General features: G+C 46.2%; 3 protein-coding genes across 3 annotated transcripts in view; all 3 read right to left on the bottom strand.

The window, feature by feature from the left end:
• The window catches only part of atp6v0a2a (ATPase H+ transporting V0 subunit a2a), a gene marked incomplete at its 3' end in the record, with an annotated part of 16279 nt that extends 15032 nt beyond the window's left edge, over nt 1-1247 (bottom strand). Inside the window, exons 1-2 of the mRNA XM_084450037.1 lie at nt 1113-1247; nt 479-557 (exon numbers count right to left, since the gene is read on the bottom strand). Of these exons, the coding sequence (XP_084306163.1) occupies nt 479-557; nt 1113-1229 (196 nt within the window). The 5' untranslated portion in view covers nt 1230-1247. The remainder of the gene's footprint in view (nt 1-478; nt 558-1112) is intronic.
• A 2395-nt stretch (nt 1248-3642) lies between these two features.
• On the bottom strand, nt 3643-7206 carry nfkbil1 (nuclear factor of kappa light polypeptide gene enhancer in B-cells inhibitor-like 1; the record flags this gene model as incomplete). The annotated part of the gene is made up of 4 exons (XM_084461500.1): nt 3643-5341; nt 5433-5553; nt 5747-5859; nt 6933-7206. The coding sequence occupies 4 exons, from the start codon at nt 7204-7206 to the stop codon at nt 4740-4742; spliced, it is 1110 nt and encodes a 369-aa protein (XP_084317626.1). The 3' UTR covers nt 3643-4739.
• A 6768-nt stretch (nt 7207-13974) lies between these two features.
• LOC311318863 (apelin receptor B-like) lies at nt 13975-14991 on the bottom strand (the record flags this gene model as incomplete). Its single annotated transcript, XM_084450296.1, has 1 exon — nt 13975-14991. One exon carries the CDS (start codon nt 14989-14991, stop codon nt 13975-13977), a length of 1017 nt encoding a protein of 338 aa, XP_084306422.1.
• Nucleotides 14992-16640: the final 1649 nt, after the last annotated feature.

The raw sequence follows: 16640 nt of genomic DNA, 5'->3' as shown, positions 1-16640 counted from the left end.
AGTAGGCTAGGGGCCAGGTGTGTATCCTGTAGTAGGCTAGGGGCCAGGTGTGTATCCTGTAGTAGGCTAGGGGCCAGGTGTGTATCCTGTAGTAGGCTAGGGGCCAGGTGTGTATCCTGTAGTAGGCTAGGGGCCAGGTGTGTATCCTGTAGTAGGCTAGGGGCCAGGTGTGTATGCCAGGTGTGTGAACGCTGACATGACGACCCAGATAGCAAGCGGATCTGGGCCATATATGGGCCGGAACTAAGCCACAAGGGCCAGATCTGGCCTGTATATGGCCCAGATCCGCTTGCTATCTGGGGAAGATTGGACGGATTGAAACGTTGTCACCCAAATAAAGAATTCATCTATAATCGGTGTGCGGGTTCCATCCTATTCTACATCTGAGAGTTAATTTACCCAGATCCGTCGATGTGCGTATTGTATAGAATTCTTCAAACAGGTGTGCATTCCAACCATATATCAGCTGTTGTCTCACCCAGAATTCTTTCCATCTCCTCACACCTCTTGATTTCGCTGACGAAGCGACGCTGGAAGGAGCTGACGCTGGGGTTGAGCTGTAACCAGAGAAGATGTGGTTAGGTGACTGAGCATGATGGTATGAGCTGTACACCAACGCTTGTGTGTGTAGGCTACGTTCCATCATGTGGAATATATCTGGTATACCATGATACACTGTAGTCTACAGTCAGAAGCTAGGCTATGTTGATTGATTAGGTTGAGGCAATGAATTCATATAACACCTTCGGGACAGGCTATAAAAGGGTTGCTTCAGTTCGTTCTACAATGGGATTCCTGAATGGGGCTGACTGAACCGATTGGCAACTGATTGACACATTTCATGCTTGGCTGTAATGCCCCTTCCCCCAACGCACACACACACACACACACACACACACACACACACACACACACACACACACACACACACACACACACACGTCTCACCCTCCCTCACACCCTCTCACGCACGCAGACCAACAGACAGACACACACGCCGAAAGATGTAATCTTGACAACCAGGCACAGCTGAATGAAAATGTCAGGTCATTCATTTGGGTTTGTAAAAGCATTTGTAAGTGCGCACATTACTGACAGTTAGGAAAACTTACATCTCGAAACTCGACCAGACCCATTTCTCCAAGCTCACTTATGCAATCATAGGCCGAACCAGACTGCAGGAACAATTGCGCCAAGCACATCTCCTCACTTCGGAAGACCGACCCCATCTTATCAGCCACCTTGCAGTCCTCCGGCCTAGTTCATCCAGTCTACGAGCGGCCAAAGAGCCCACTAATGACTGCCTACCAGTACGAATGAGACATTAGCCTTCAATTTGCGATATGTGCTTCTAAAACCTAAAAGACAAAAACGTTTCAGCGATTAAATTCCAAAATTAATAAGCAAAGATTAAAATGTGACAGCACAGCCTAGCCTATACACTGTTATAAAAAAAGAAGCTCATTAGAGCACGTGATGCTTCAATGTTTAGTACATATATTTTTAGGAAAAGAAAAAATAAGAAGTGTCTATTCTTGTTGCACCTATTTCATCGAGCGAGGTAGGCGTCATCCTATACCTTTAATAGCTATCACTATGGCAAGTCGTTGCAATGCTGTGCATTTGCCCATTAAAACAAAACGACTAACTATAATTTCGCACGAAGACAATATCCAGAGTAGCTATGTTCAAATAAATCACTAAATATAATCTAAGTAAAAACAATTAATGAACATACAGCCTTTCTTTAATCGCACTGTGTCGCCCGGCTATTGACACAGATTGCGTCTGTGGGTTGCCAGGTATGTTGTAGGCACCCCAAGCAGCTGAGACTATGGAAATTGCGAAACTGTGACGATCCGTAGCCTAGGGCCCTTATAATACTGGATAAGCATCAAATATAAAACATTAATAAAAACACTGGAAATATATTAATAAATACTTTAAAATACTATTTTTCAAATGATACCAAGGAAGGCAGCGTATAAGGACAAGAAAATGTGCAGGAGCATCTACCTCAAACAAATGATTAACTGAGCATTGAGTCATTTCCAATATTGCGAATAAATCGTAAATGCTTATAAATAGTAAATAATAAATAGTATGCCTATTTCAAGATATCAAGATATTCATCACATTCTCAAGTAGAGAGGGGAAACGTACACTGACCGAATTAAGAGGGGGAATGTTCTAAAACCTGGCAACCAGAGCATCCTCTTATTTATTCCATCCAGTCAATGAAATTGCCAACGGCTCTTTGTCTGTGTGTAAATTTGAGTTTGATGGTAGATTGAGAAATTCCTTCAGCTATTTTCCTCATTGTATCAGCCTTTATAACAATATTTTCTTGGGGCAGTTCATAATCGGCTTCTCCTTGTCCTGTTGATCAGTGATTCTGTTGTCATGGTAGGACTAATTTCTAACATGTCCAATCCTTGACCCAAATAGATTAATATTGTATCTATTTAGATATATAACATGTTGAGATGGTTAGGATGACCATGGATGGTGAGTGTAAAACCCATTGCTAAAACATGACATCCCACCATTACTATTTAATGTTGTTAAAATGTTGTCCTTTTTTGCATTGTACAAAACACCATATCATGATTTAATCACTGTGCCAGTCAGTTCGCCTTTAATAAAGTGGGTACAAGTTCACATTTCTGATTATGAAAAGGAAATTAGCACTAGTGAGCATTTCAGGTGAAAATATAACTATGCATGTAATATCTGTGCATGTAATTTCTTTGTTGTAATGTAAAGCATTTTGAGTTGTGTTTTTTTTTGTATGAAAGTATAAAGTTGTATTATTATTATCATTATCATAACATAGGTAAGTCAATTTAGACATTCAAATAAATATGTATTTACTCTCTCAAACATCTCATACTGTAGTCTTGTAAGACAAAGAATACACAGATATTCATTCATCACCCTGTGTGGGAGTAACTCTGATTTAGATGCCCAATGTACTACTACAGTATAAAGCCCCAATGCCCATAATGAACAGACATGTCTCTCCTGCATTTGTAACACCTATGAGTTGTTTGAAAGTGGACATGAGGTGAGTGTTACCAGTATGTCCGTTTGTTTCAGACTCAAACTCACAACTCAAGAGGCAGAGGAATGATGTAAAGCCCAGCGGGCGGTTTAATGAAGGAAAAACAAGAAGAGGTTCAGAAATAAGCATCAAATGTTTGGGTAGAAGCACTTCCTGGACTCAATAACAGTTTGAGGATATGTAGAATCACAAAAAAAGGCTCTGAAGCACTCTCTTTAAAAGAATTAAAAGGCCTTTAGTAAAATGGCTTGGCTTAGAAGCTCTTGACATCAAGCGTTCTTCAGGGAGTCAAAACTAGTCATTTCCATGAGAATTAACAGGAATTTATGGGAATTAATGCAAATGAACTGGGAATTTTGGGGTTATTTATACAAACTATATTACCTTGTCATAAACAGACAAATATAAACATTTTGTTTTGTCATAAGCAGACATGCAGGCAAACATTTCTAATACAAATTTTTAAAATAACATGTTTTAATAAATCTATCTGTGAGTAGAACTTTAATGGTTTCTACAGCCCTCTTAGTGTGCAGGATGCTAGGAACTAGCTGTGCATGTGATGGAAGAATGCACAGTACAGGGTAGAAATTCATCTGAATTAGCATTAAATCAGGTTGTTTAACCAAGATCATGCTGCAAGATCTAGAATTGTGTTTGATGTTTTTCCCCCTTGTTATAGGGGTCTGCAGTGGTGTAGCGGTCTAATGCATTGGAGGGGCCTATTGGGCCGCCGCTCCCCGAGGGTGGTTAGTTTCATCTCCCCGAGGGTGGTTAGTTTCATCTCCCCGAGGGTGGTTAGTTTCATCTCCCCGAGGGTGGTTAGTTTCATCTCCCCGAGGGTGGTTAGTTTCATCTCCCCGAGGGTGGTTAGTTTCATCTCAGCGTGAGAGTTGGTTGCATAACAGCAACCCTGTCTGGTGTTGAATGAGGGTTGTGAGCTGAGATAGTCAAGGAGTTGCGTCTCCTTTTCACATTGCAGACCGGCCAGGTTGTGTGACGAATCCTCAACAGTTAATAGGGGGTAATTGGCCACTAGGTCAGGGTCATTTGGCTTCCAAATTAGATAAAAATAAGATAAAATCCTAATATATAAAATAAAAAAATGTTGAAAAGAGCTGTTATAGGCTACAAAAAAAGGTAAAAATTCCCAAGCTTAACTTCCCATGGGAAATGTTCCGCCCCTTTGCAACCCTAGTCAAAACTGAACCCTGACTCTCTGAACAAGGCTTGACGCCAAAATGCGTCGGAGTTTCTAAGTCTACTATGACCACGTTAATAAAGGCATTTAAATTTTTTTGAAAGTGAGTGAGCCTTGGAGTCATTTTTGGTGAAATGAGTAGCTGGGAAAAATGGCAGCAAGGTAGGAAATATGTCAGCAGGCAAGCTGGCTCCGAGTCCGTAAAGGGCAGAGAAAAAAAATAAGTGAGCGACGTGATCATTTGTAAATGAAGCTACACTGTACACTACAGCCCATTCAAGCCAAATTCAAACACTAACAATTGAAAATGAAACCTCCAAAGAGCCCTGAAAAAATAAGCTTCAGGGGATAATATATATTATTCTTTCTTTTTCTACATGGGAGCCTGTAGCCCGATGAAACATTAGCCTACTACCAACACTACAGGACAACAGACAGACATCTCTACGCCCTTCGAAGCCACTTCCTGGTGGATCATCTCAGGCTCTGAGCCAGCCTGTTGAGCTCCTGGGAGAGCGCCGTGACCGTGTCCAGGATCCTCTGCTTGTCCGTCTCCTCCAGACGGGCGCCGCAGCGCTGGGCGAACTTGTCCGGGTGCCAGAGGGCCTGCTGTCGCCGCAGCGTCTTCCGGAACACCGGCACGTCCTTCCTGTCGGCGCCGTGCAGCATCACCACCACCATCTCGGCCACCGTCCCCCGCGGCGCCGGCCAGGGGATATCCCCGTAGCCCAGCTTGTCGCCGGCCGCCGAGTCGCCGCCGCCGCCCCGGAAGGTCGCCGCGCATTTCTCCTCATAGCGCTTCTTCCTCCCCTGCCGAGTCTCCTCCTCCTTCCGGGCCGCCCTGGCCAGGTACTCGGCGTGCTCCCTCTGCAGCCGCTCCTGCAGCTCCCTACGACCTCGCTCCTCCTCCTCCTTCTCCTCCTCGTTCTTCTCCTTCCTCCTCCTCTTCCCCCCCGACCCGGAGGCGGCCAGCCTCTGCGCATCGGCGTGCTGCTTGGCGAAGTACTCGGTCCTGATCCGATCTGCCCAGAATCCAAAGTCTTCCTCGTCTTCATCGTCTTGAAGGAAATCATCTTCTGTAAGACGTTGAGAACAAACAAAAAATCATACATTTGGTCACGTTCACGTTACTGTCAATCCAAGCAAGAGGGAGAAACGTAACCTTACCATCATATTGTCCAAAGGTTTCAAAAAATTCATCCTGGCATTCCCCAAAGAGCTTCTCTTGCCACTCTTTCTCTGGGTCGGTCTTGTGTGAAGGTCTTGTACTTGTGGAAGGCTTTTGGTTCTTGGAAAGAGACATAGGCTTAGTGTTTAGCTTCGCAACAAACTATAACTTCCCCAACCATACTACTCACTTTCCGGTACTATGAAATATCAAAATATGCTTTCTATCACCCACAGCGTGCACCTCAGTTGCCCAAATCCTGGATGGATCATAAGACACATGACAGGCCTACCCATACTCTTGGTGATCATACCTTATCACTTCTCATCCACTGCAGCAGGTCCTGTGGTGTAATCCCAGCATTATTTGAAATACTCATCAAATCTGGACTTATCCTTACAAGAGGTACAACGAGGTCATTATAGTCTGCGTGAGAGGAGAAACAGAAGTTTTAGTCAAAATCGTTCATTGCCAGTGATCTTGCTAGCTTAGTTAACGTAAACTTACAGTTAAAGGTACCCAATGTAGTTTTTGACCACTAGTTAGCGCTCTAGAGCAAATTTGAGAAGGTGGTCCCCGAAAATCGCGTACTACGTCATTGCGTCAATACGCGGAGCACATAATAGTGACGTTCCACACATTTTTGTTGTTTTCAAAACATTAGCTAAATATCATTTTGCGAAGAAATTACAAGGTAGGAAAGACATTCAAGTGATTCAACATGTTTATTAGACTACAAGGAACCATATAATCGAGGAAATCGAAAATAAACAAAGAACGGATTGTTTTGATTCACGTTTCGTTGGGTACCTTTAATAGTTAACAGTTTGTAACCTATGGTGCGTTCGTTTATAACTGGGAGGTGGCAAATTGCGACTTGCTACTAGGAATGATTAAATAAAACGCCGCATGAACTCGCACTTCCTCGTCGCAAATTCGGATATGTTTCTCAGCCCCCAGTTGCTCGAATGCACTAGATATAACTAGGTAACTGTGATATAATGGTATATAGATATAACTAGGTAACTGTGATATAATGGTATATAGATATAACTAGGTAACTGTGATATAATGGTATATAGATATAACTAGGTAACTGTGATATAATGGTATATAGATATAACTAGGTAACTGTGATATAATGGTATATAGATATAACTAGGTAACTGTGATATAATGGTATATAGATATAACTAGGTAACTGTGATATAATGGTATATAGATATAACTAGGTAACTGTGATATAATGGTATATAGATATAACTAGGTAACTGTGATATAATGGTATATAGATATAACTAGGTAACTGTGATATAATGGTATATAGATATAACTAGGTAACTGTGATATAATGGTATATAGATATAACTAGGTAACTGTGATATAATGGTATATATCTGAATGCACACAGGTCGGAGGTAGGTATTTTGCCACTTGCGACTGCCACCTCCGACCACAAACGAACGCACCACTAGATACGTGAAAACTGACTATATCACCTCTTGTGCCGTGTTTGAGAGCCCGGGATGCGGCTATATGGAGGGCGGTGTCGCCTTTCCGATCTTTCTGGGAAACGTCAGCTCCATGTTTGAGCAGTAGTCGGAGGACGGCATCGTCCCCATGAGAGCAAGCTACATGCAAGGGGCTTCTCTGCTTCTTGCCTTGAATGAAATTAAGATCGAGGTCTTTATGTTTACGTAGATACGATTTCAGCTTCAATAAACTACCACCTTCCACATATTTCCAGACTCGTTTCTGTTTACGACACGCCATGGTCAAAAAACTAGACTGGCTACTTAGCTAGCTAACTGAAAACAACACGGACAAACAACAGTGGAACACCAGGGTCATCTGGTCCAACGGTATAAGATGTCCCTCGGAGAAGTGGAACAATGGTTCCTGGTAGTTGTAGTTTTGCTATTCGATCACTAGATGGCAGTATTTCATTACTTAGTAATGTAGAGAAAAGTGTCAGTGTACTGTAACTAGGTTGAAACTTGCAACGGATCTGGCACCGATATCTAGGTAATATCTGAGACCAATGGCCATATGTCTCTGGATAAACTTTTTTTTTGTTTTAATAAGCTATTAGTATATAAACAGACTACAAACAGCAGATAGTATTACCTTACTAGATTAATAATGCAGAGTAGCCTATGCTAGTGGAGAAGGAAGGCCACAGTAATTCATTAGTCTAAGTTTAGATCCACTGTTAGCCATTATAACTGTAGGCAGCATCAAAAAAATCGAATGAACAAATGTGTTCCCTCTTCGTAATGAGATTGCCTTTAGTGACTTCTCTGTATTCATCTCTTTTCCCGGGTGCTGGTGCTTTGCCATGAAGGTCCTTTCAGCATCCCACCTGTCAGGAAGAAGCGAAGGAGCATCTGTGTGTGTGTGTGTGTGTGTGTGTGTGTGTGTGTGTGTGTGTGTGTGTGTGTGTGTGTGTGTGTGTGTGTGTGCATGTACGTGCGTGCATGTGTGGGCGTGGGTGCATGTGCATGTGTTTGTTTGTCTTTGTGTGTGTGCCTGTGTGTGTGTGTGTGTGTGTGTGTGTGTGTGTGTGACAATATCAAGTTGTTTCAGGCAGAGGATGTATGCGGTCAGTTAAAACACTGTCTATGGGTGTGACAAGGAGAGAGAGAGATAAATACTATAATATCTGTCTACCAAATGTTCAAATAGCCTACTTGTGTGACCCAGTGTCTCTGATTTAGTTTCTCTGGTTTAGATAGTAGACAGCACTGTGATCTGTTCATAACACTGACAACAACACAAACGCGTCGCATTCCTGGCTCACGTACACGTTTGTCAGTGGCCTCCCAGATAGCAAGCGGGTCTGGGCCATATACAGGCCAGATCTGGCCCTTGTGGCTTAGTTCCGGCCCATATATGGCCCAGATCCGCTTGCTATCTGGGCTACCTGTGATGCAGTCACGCAGTAGTGATCAGAGCCTCTAAGTGAGTGCAGCTGAACTGGCTCGGAGTCGGAGCTGCTGACAGGGCCTTCATTTAGGCCAGCGCAGAGTCCGGGGGGGGGGAGAGGGGCTCTCTACCCCACAATGGAGGGGATAGAGGAGAGCATGAAGGGACGCTTTGTGCCCCCCGGAGAGGATGATCCGCTCGGGGGGGGGGGGTTAGTTCCTCACACCCGAAGATCCGGTGGTCCCGAAACACAACCCCTTCCACCCCCCCCCCCAACCGTCGCCGTCGGAAACGACGTGTCTCCCTTAACGATAGTCCTCTTGCGTGAACGCCATTGATGTATCTACCGTTTCGTTAGAGAGAACGAGAGAGAGAGAGGTAGGGAGAAAGAGAGTGAGAGAGAGAGAGAAAGAGAGAATGAAAGAGAGAGAGAATGAGAGAGAGCTCTGTTTCGTCAGCTCGGGTACCCAGATAGCAAGCGGATGTGTAATGATTCTGGGCCATATATGGGTCGGAACTAAGCCACAAGGGCCAGATCTGGTCTGTATATGGCCCAGATCCGCTTGGTGTTCGTACCACATGCTCACGTGAAGCCTGAGCTCATGCAGGAGTCCTCAGCTTCATTCTCCCTCTCAGGATAAGGGCCCTCTCTGTGTCTTTGGACCTCTCAGCCCAGATAGCAAGCGGATAATGATTCTGGGCCATATATGGGCCGGAACTAAGCCACAAGGGCCAGATCTGGCCTGTATATGGCCCAGATCCGCTTGCTATCTGGGTGGATAGGGGCCCTCTCTGTGTCTTTGGTCTTTCCTCCTCATTAAAGATTGTTTTTCACCTCTCAGAGGTAGTCATCCTCCCCCAGCCCTCTGACTCTCAAATGGCATGTGTGTGTGTGTGTGCGTGCGTGCGTGCGTGCGTGCGTGTGTGTGTGTGCGTGTGTACTAGCCACGATTGATGAGACCCGTCCTGCAGTGTACTGCTGCAGAGTGTCTCCACAGTAGCTGATCTAAACACTGGAATCCCCATGAGGTCAGGCAGCGGCACCAGGGGACCGGAGCAGAGCGATGCTGCTGAAAGGCAGGATATCCCTGGACAGGAACCCCTACCTCTGCCCAGCCTGGCCCCTGTCTTTCCTGCCCAGCCTGCCGACCCTATCCTGTCCGCTGAGGTCCATCGCCCTCCGAGGGGGGAGGGGGGGGGGGGGGGGGGGGGGCAGGAAGGCACGGGTCCTCCAAGACGTACCAGGGGTCATCTCCATATCCCTCCGCAGCGCGGCCAGGTCTGACCCCCCAGGTCCGGTGTGTGGCCCCGACGATCCCTCTCCCCATTGTTCCAACGGACAGGAGGGGGGGGGGAACGTGCACACACTTCCTCTGGACCTATTTCGGCTCCGGCCCGGGCTTTGCTCTGATTTATGACAGCTGGAGATGCTGATGTTCCAGACACAGGCCCGACCGCATGCTTGTTTTACAGCTCGTTGGAAAAGGTTACGGCCGCACCGCAAAACAGGTAGAACTGATATCAGTGGAGAGGATCTGTATCCAACTTTGGGGGGGGGACATTTTTTGTATTTTTTTTTGGGGGGGACATCTTCCTACGCAGCTGTATGGTCATTTGAATGCCACTACCCCAATCTAAATATTGGGGGGGGGGACAATTTTAATGACCTCAAATATTGGGGGGGACATGTCCCCCCCCCAGGACCCCCGCCCCTGGCTGATATTGCAAGTAGGACTATGTTAATAAGACGGACACATTTCCCACACCTCCACAGTCCTCAGCTTTATCTACCCAGGACCTTACATTCGATGAACAACACTCTCCTGTCAACAAACAAACCATGCATGTTAACAAAGGAAGCAGCCGGTATGGCCTATAGAGCTCTATGTATTCATGAGAGCTTGTCACAGAAGCATGAGAGTTTGTTTTGGGTGTGGTGTATAGTCCGGTATAGTCTAAAGGGTGGGTTCCTCCCCATCGATGGGCAGCAGCCATCAGGAGATGAAAACTATCCTACAACCTGTTGTTTTTACATTGTTCTTTATTGAATTCACTGGCTGTATTTCTGCTCCACACCCAGGGAGCGCTGGATGACCGGGCAGTGTGTGTGTGTGTGTGTGTGTGTGTGTGTGTGTGTGTGTCTGTGTGTGTGTGTGCTTGTTTGTGACTGTGAATGTGTATTGGTCCAGATGGCAGCCCTCTGAAGGCCTGTAGTGATAGCGAGTGCTTGTGATGGAGCTCACTACAGGTATGGCTTTGTCCTATGAGAAGTGGCTGGAAAGGCAAACATGAAAGAGTGCCACGCCCACCTCTATATCTGCATGCCCTCAAATGATCAGTCAACCCTCATCACCGTGTTCACTATATCGCCTGCCTGTCATGAATAAAGGATTCATATTATTCATTATTATTCATGGTTTCAGCAACCTGATCCCCGAAAAAGCCACAGAGGTAGTCAGTCAATCAACATTAAGAATCAAGGATGAAAACCACTCTCGTCAAAAGCTATGTACATGTTGGTAGTCATGTTGTTTTGTCAAATTGTTTTTGTTTTCGGGTTTGTGAAGTTCAGTGAGAGCAAAATGAGAGTGGTTTGGGCTACCTGGGGAAATCCCTGCTGTAATGAATCCAGACACATTTGAACCTCACACACACACTGTTATTACTCAGGAATGATGATTTGAGAACTCTTGTATAATCTATTTTGAAATCCTAAACTTCATGGCGCTACGTAATTCAACGGATTCAGAAAATCTTTGAGTAAAAACGATCGCGTCACTGAAAATGTCTTTGCTCTCTTGCTCAAAGAAAAATATTGCCTGGATCATGCAAAGTTCATACCGTGAAATCTTTGTGATGTGGTCCCATTACCTCCATAAAACTTGAAAACCATAGAGGGTAATCTGTTCAGATAGTCTTTCACAGCGGTCTTTGACTTCCCTGCCGACAGCAGGTGGGCAGAGAGAGATGAGACCTTTACTCGGTGCGTGCCTGCTCGGTCTGCCCTGGACCAGGGTCCGAGCAGCTGCTGTTGATGGGAAAGAAATGGGGACTTCTGACTTCTTCCGTCGAATAAATACACTACTCGCGTGAAACCACGCATTCCCCTTAAAGCCAAATTCGGTATCGCTGACAGAAAGCAAGATTATATTCCTGTTTTAATCAGTGTGAGGGATCAGGCTGTGTGCTGTGATACGACACACCATGGAAGAGAAGGAGGAGGTATTCGGAACATGTCTGCAGTTGTTGGGCTTATGCAGAGAATTCCATGACAGGAACTTGCAACTCTGCAAAAATAATGATAGAGGCCGATTAGACACAGACAGGGATGTCTAATTTCTGATTGGGTGGAATTTGACTCGCGTCAGTCTGAATTTTACAGGGCCTGCAACCGTGAGAGATGCAACAGTTGAGTGATGAACACAAGTTTGAATTTAAGTCCTGAGGGCCATACAGTAGCCTATGTGTGTAGCTACAAAAATAATCTTCCTCCACCTCAAGCCACTCAGTCAGTACAGACATACGGGCTCCCACTGCCACTGGAGTACCCAGGATTACGACCCCCCATCCCCCCTGCTGATTATGCCCCGAAAAAAAAAAGCTCATTAGAACCAAATGAGTTAATCGTGAGATGGTGTCTAAGGTCAACAACCCGTTGTACACACTGAGTTTGTTTGCAAATGACTCCTGACAAATTATGGCTTAAAGATTGGCTTGCATGTTCACAACCCATATAGCAAGCGGATCTGGGCCATATACAGACCAGATCTGGCCCTTGTGGCTTAGTTCCGACCCATATATGGCCCAGAATTATTACACATCCGCTTGCTATCTGGGAAGGGTTTCCTTCACGAAGAACCCCACTATGAAAACGTGCCCGTGCCTGACCAGGACTTGGACTGAGCACTTGGACTTGGTGCCCGGGTGGTCAGTCCCTGACGAGGCTGACCACTGCTCCTGGCTGCCCCTGGAGGAAGACAGCTTGGATGGGTTAAACACAGAGGACACATTTCACACACGACCACTAAAAATGTGTGTGTGTGTGTGTGTGTGTGTGTGTGTGTGTGTTTTCTGTGTCACCGCTCATTACACACATATTGGTGTGTCAATTGCTGTGTGACTTGAGATTTCATTTCATTCATTCATTTCAGAGCAAAGTATTGAGAGCAGAGCTTCAATTTGTTATTACATTACTGCTATAACCACATTGACCACACTACGCTGTTACAGTTAAAACTAGTTAAAATATATTTTTTTTTGTTTTTTTTATAATCCTGGATACTTGCTTTGAGACACTAAAACTACAATGACTGTTGTGGTAAAATGTCTGTATTACAAGCATGTGACTGAAAGATTCCTAAGAGAAAACATTCCCTCTAGTTGACAATATATTACCGTATTTACAACTGCTATTTCATCAGAGGGAAGACGATGCCTCTGCCTCTTGGAGCAAAGAAATGAACTAGTCGAGGAAAATAGAACTCAAACATGTATTTCCTTTAGACTTTTGTCTTGACTTTGGCCTGATGAAAAACAATGGGAGGAGGAGCGGCTCCCTTCACTCTAACAGGAAAAAGCACATTGCACTGAATGTTACACATTCCAACCTCGACTCAACGTGACTTCATAGCAAGAAACAGAGTGAGACTACAGAAAATCTGGTTCAAAACATTTTGTTTTTATTACAAATCATGATCACAAGCTGTATACAGACAGTGGGTAGTCACGTATTTTCAATTATATACAAGATAACTCATGCTTACCCACGACTTCATAAAAAATATACTCTCACACACATTCACACACAAACCGCAACACACACATACCGTCACACACACACACACACACACACACACACACACACACACACACACACACACACACACACACACACACACACACCAGTGTTTTATCTGTCGGAGCAGCCACCTTTTAATTGGCCTCCCTCTCTCCAGACAACATTTGGCAGCTGCCATCTGTCTATCTAGACCCCCCCCCCTCTCACCCCATACCCCCTGTCTCTTCTTACAACACTCTAATCAAGCTGCAACACCTCTCGCAGACTGGCAACCCCCTACACACACACACACACACACACACACACACACACACCCCTGCCCTAACTGTTGCAGGTCGGAGAGGGTGGTTAATGAGCTATCACCTCAAGTGCTTACCAAAGAAAACCAGAAGAGCATGGAACAAAGGCATGAATAACACACTCCGCCAAAGTTTGCAGTCAGAGCCTCAACGCTCCCCACCCAAGAGCCTGCCTTAGTATGTCCACAGAAGACAGTTCAACTCTGTCCAAAATGTCTGCTTCGCATCTTCCTGGAGCTTGGTCCCACGTGTTAAAAGCAGTATGCACAACGCAGTTTCCCGCTCTCTGAGGCTGAACCCGGAGGATGTCTGTAGTCAGGACGACTACCAGAGGTCTGACCTCATCAGTTTCCTCAGCCGCACGGGACACACTCACCGTCCGTCCGTTCGTTTACACCTTAGGCAACAGATGACGGGACCCCCCCCCACAAAACGTAAAAAAACTGACTGGAAAGGCAATGCGATCGTGCACCTTTTCAGACCTGCCGCGTACCTGAGTCCTCCCCCACCCCCTGGACGTCACACCTTAGTGGCCAGGGACTGAGCCTCGGTCTTCTGGGAGGACAGGGAGCCGGCGGGGCCGGCGGGGCTGGCGTGCAGCGCCTTCTTCAGGTTGAGCAGGCACAGGCACTGGGAGCGGAATCGCAGGTCGAAGAAGGCGTAGAGGAAAGGGTTGAGGCAGCTGTTGACGTAGGCCAGGCAGGTGGCGTAGGGGTGCGCCAGCAGCAGGAAACGCAGGAAGGCGCAGGTGCTGGGCGCCAGGTTGAGGTAGGACAGGGCGTCGGCGCTCTTCAGCACGTGGAACGGCGTCCAGCAGACGGCGAACACCACCACCAGCGTGGTGATGATCTTCAACAGACGCCGCTTGCGCCGGTCTTCCTTGCGCAGGCTGTTGAAGTGGCGCGTGACGGTGAAGCCGATGAAGCAGTAGCACACCATCATGGCCTGGAAGGGCAGCAGAAAGCCCAGGACCGACGAGGACATGCTGAGTCCGGCCACCCACACGTTCTCCTGCTGCTTGTCCGACACCAGGCTGAAGTCCATGACGCAGGAGGTGCGGTTGGTGTCCGCGTCGTGCTTGATGGAGCGGAAGATGAGGGTAGGGGCAGCCAGCAGGCTGGACAGCAGCCAGATGGTGGTCAGGGAGGCTTGCATGTAGCCGCGGGTGCGCAGCTGAGTGCTGGACAGGGAGTGGACGATGGCCAGGTAGCGGTCGAAGCTCATGCAGGTGAGGCAGAAGACGCTGGCGTACATGTTGAGGAGGACCACGTAGCTGCTGATCTTGCAGAGGACCACGCCGAAAGGCCAGTGGTACCCCAGGGCCGTGTACACGGCCCAGAGGGGAAGGGTGACCACGAAGGTGAGGTCGGCCAGGGCCAGGTTGCCGATGTAGACGTCGGCCGCCCGGCGTTTGCCCTGGGAGCGCCAGACGGTGAAGATGACCACGCCGTTGCCGGACAGGCCCAGGATGAAGATGAGCATGTACAAGACGGGGATCACAGAGTACGACGGCTCCCACTCAGAGTAGTCACACATGGTCTCGTTCTCTTGCTCCTCGTAGTCATAGTAGTAGTCGATAGAGCTGTCGGGTGTTGTAACCACATCCATGCTGTCCTCCTTTGTAGTTCAAAAGATGACAATGATCAGGACTTGTAGCTTTTTTTTTTTTCCTCTGTAGGTTTCAAACAACACTTTCTCAGCTCAGATGAAAACAGCAACAACAACAAAAAGATAGTGGGGTCCAGTCTAGAAAGATACAGCTCTCAGGACTTGAGATAAGACTTTGAGGTCTGTTATCACCTCCTACACGACAGGCTGCCCTTTATAAAGCCATGCTGTCTAGACCCCGCCCCCCTGTCGTCTGACCCCTCCCAAGACACACCCCCTCCCGCGCGCTGTCACAGTTCACGCCTTTTACTGTCCTATGCTGCCATTCAGATGAATATAACGTCCATAGATAGACCAACGAGGAAACAACCAAACAAACACTATTAGCCTACTACTATAAAGTAAAATAATCTAAACCGTATCATTGTAAAATTTGCCTACTTGAAATAGCATGCTTGGATTAAGATACGACATGTCGGGTAGCCTACAGTCTACATTTTTAAGTAGGTTAGTTGACAGACATTGGCATTATAGCCCGCCTAGGCTACACGATAAATGACTGACTTGGCCGTATTACGTTGTGCAACATGTCCAGGCATGCTACGAGTCTAAAATCAAACAATTATAATTACCAGTGACCGTCAATGTCCTATACTTAGAAGCCGATACTCAAATTAACACATGTCCCCTATTTGCATGTAAATGTGTTACCTTGGGTGAAACGTGTTGCAACATGCAGGCTAGTATAGACTAGTGAAGACTTTTTTCTCCCGAATCTGATGAACTGTTGGCTATGTCTGGGAATGCAATATGAAATACAGACTTTCATATTCTCTATAGGATAGGCCTAATTACGTTAGATTAAAAAAAAAAAAAAATCATTTTTAAATCATTTTTTTACAAATGTTTTTTTTTGTAAAAAGCCGGTTAGAGAAACAAAGGAAGAATCATGATCTATGAAAGAATTATATATAGGCCTATAATTTGCTTATTATATATATATATATATAAAATCTGTTTAAAAAATCTGTTTATATATATATATATATATATTAATATATATATATACAAATCTTAAAATCAGAACTATCTATGCTTGAATTTGATTTGATCAGTGTAGTGTGTGTGTATGTGTGTGTGTGCGTGCATGCGTGTGTGTTGTGCGTGTGCATCCATGCAAGCGTGCGCGTGTGTGTTGAGCGTGTGCGTGCACGCGTCTGTGTTGAGTGTGTGTGTTGAGTGTGTGTGTGTGTGTGTGTGTGTGTTGACCGGCCCAGGTGGGAAACCTCCTTCCCCAGCCTCCACATCTCTCAGCATAGCAACAGCAGCGGTGGCGCCAGAGCCCTGACCCACTCAGACACAACCAACTATCACTCAACAATCTCCTCCGCTGATCCCCCTCCTCTCGCCCTCTCCCTCATCCTCCTCTCGCCCTCTCCCTCATCCTCCTCTCGCCCTCTCTCCCTCATCCTCCTCTCGCCCTCTCTCCCTCATCCTCCTCTCATCCTCTCCACCCCTGTCCCCCTCTCCCTCTGATCACCAGTCACAGCCTGCATACAGGAAGCCAGAATCCCCAG

The sequence above is a fragment of the Borostomias antarcticus genome (genome assembly GCF_949987555.1).
Source record: "Borostomias antarcticus genome assembly, chromosome: 2".
NCBI lineage: Eukaryota > Metazoa > Chordata > Actinopteri > Stomiiformes > Stomiidae > Borostomias > Borostomias antarcticus.
Note: the sequence above shows the minus strand (reverse complement) of the source record. Positions and strands in the feature narration are given on the sequence as shown.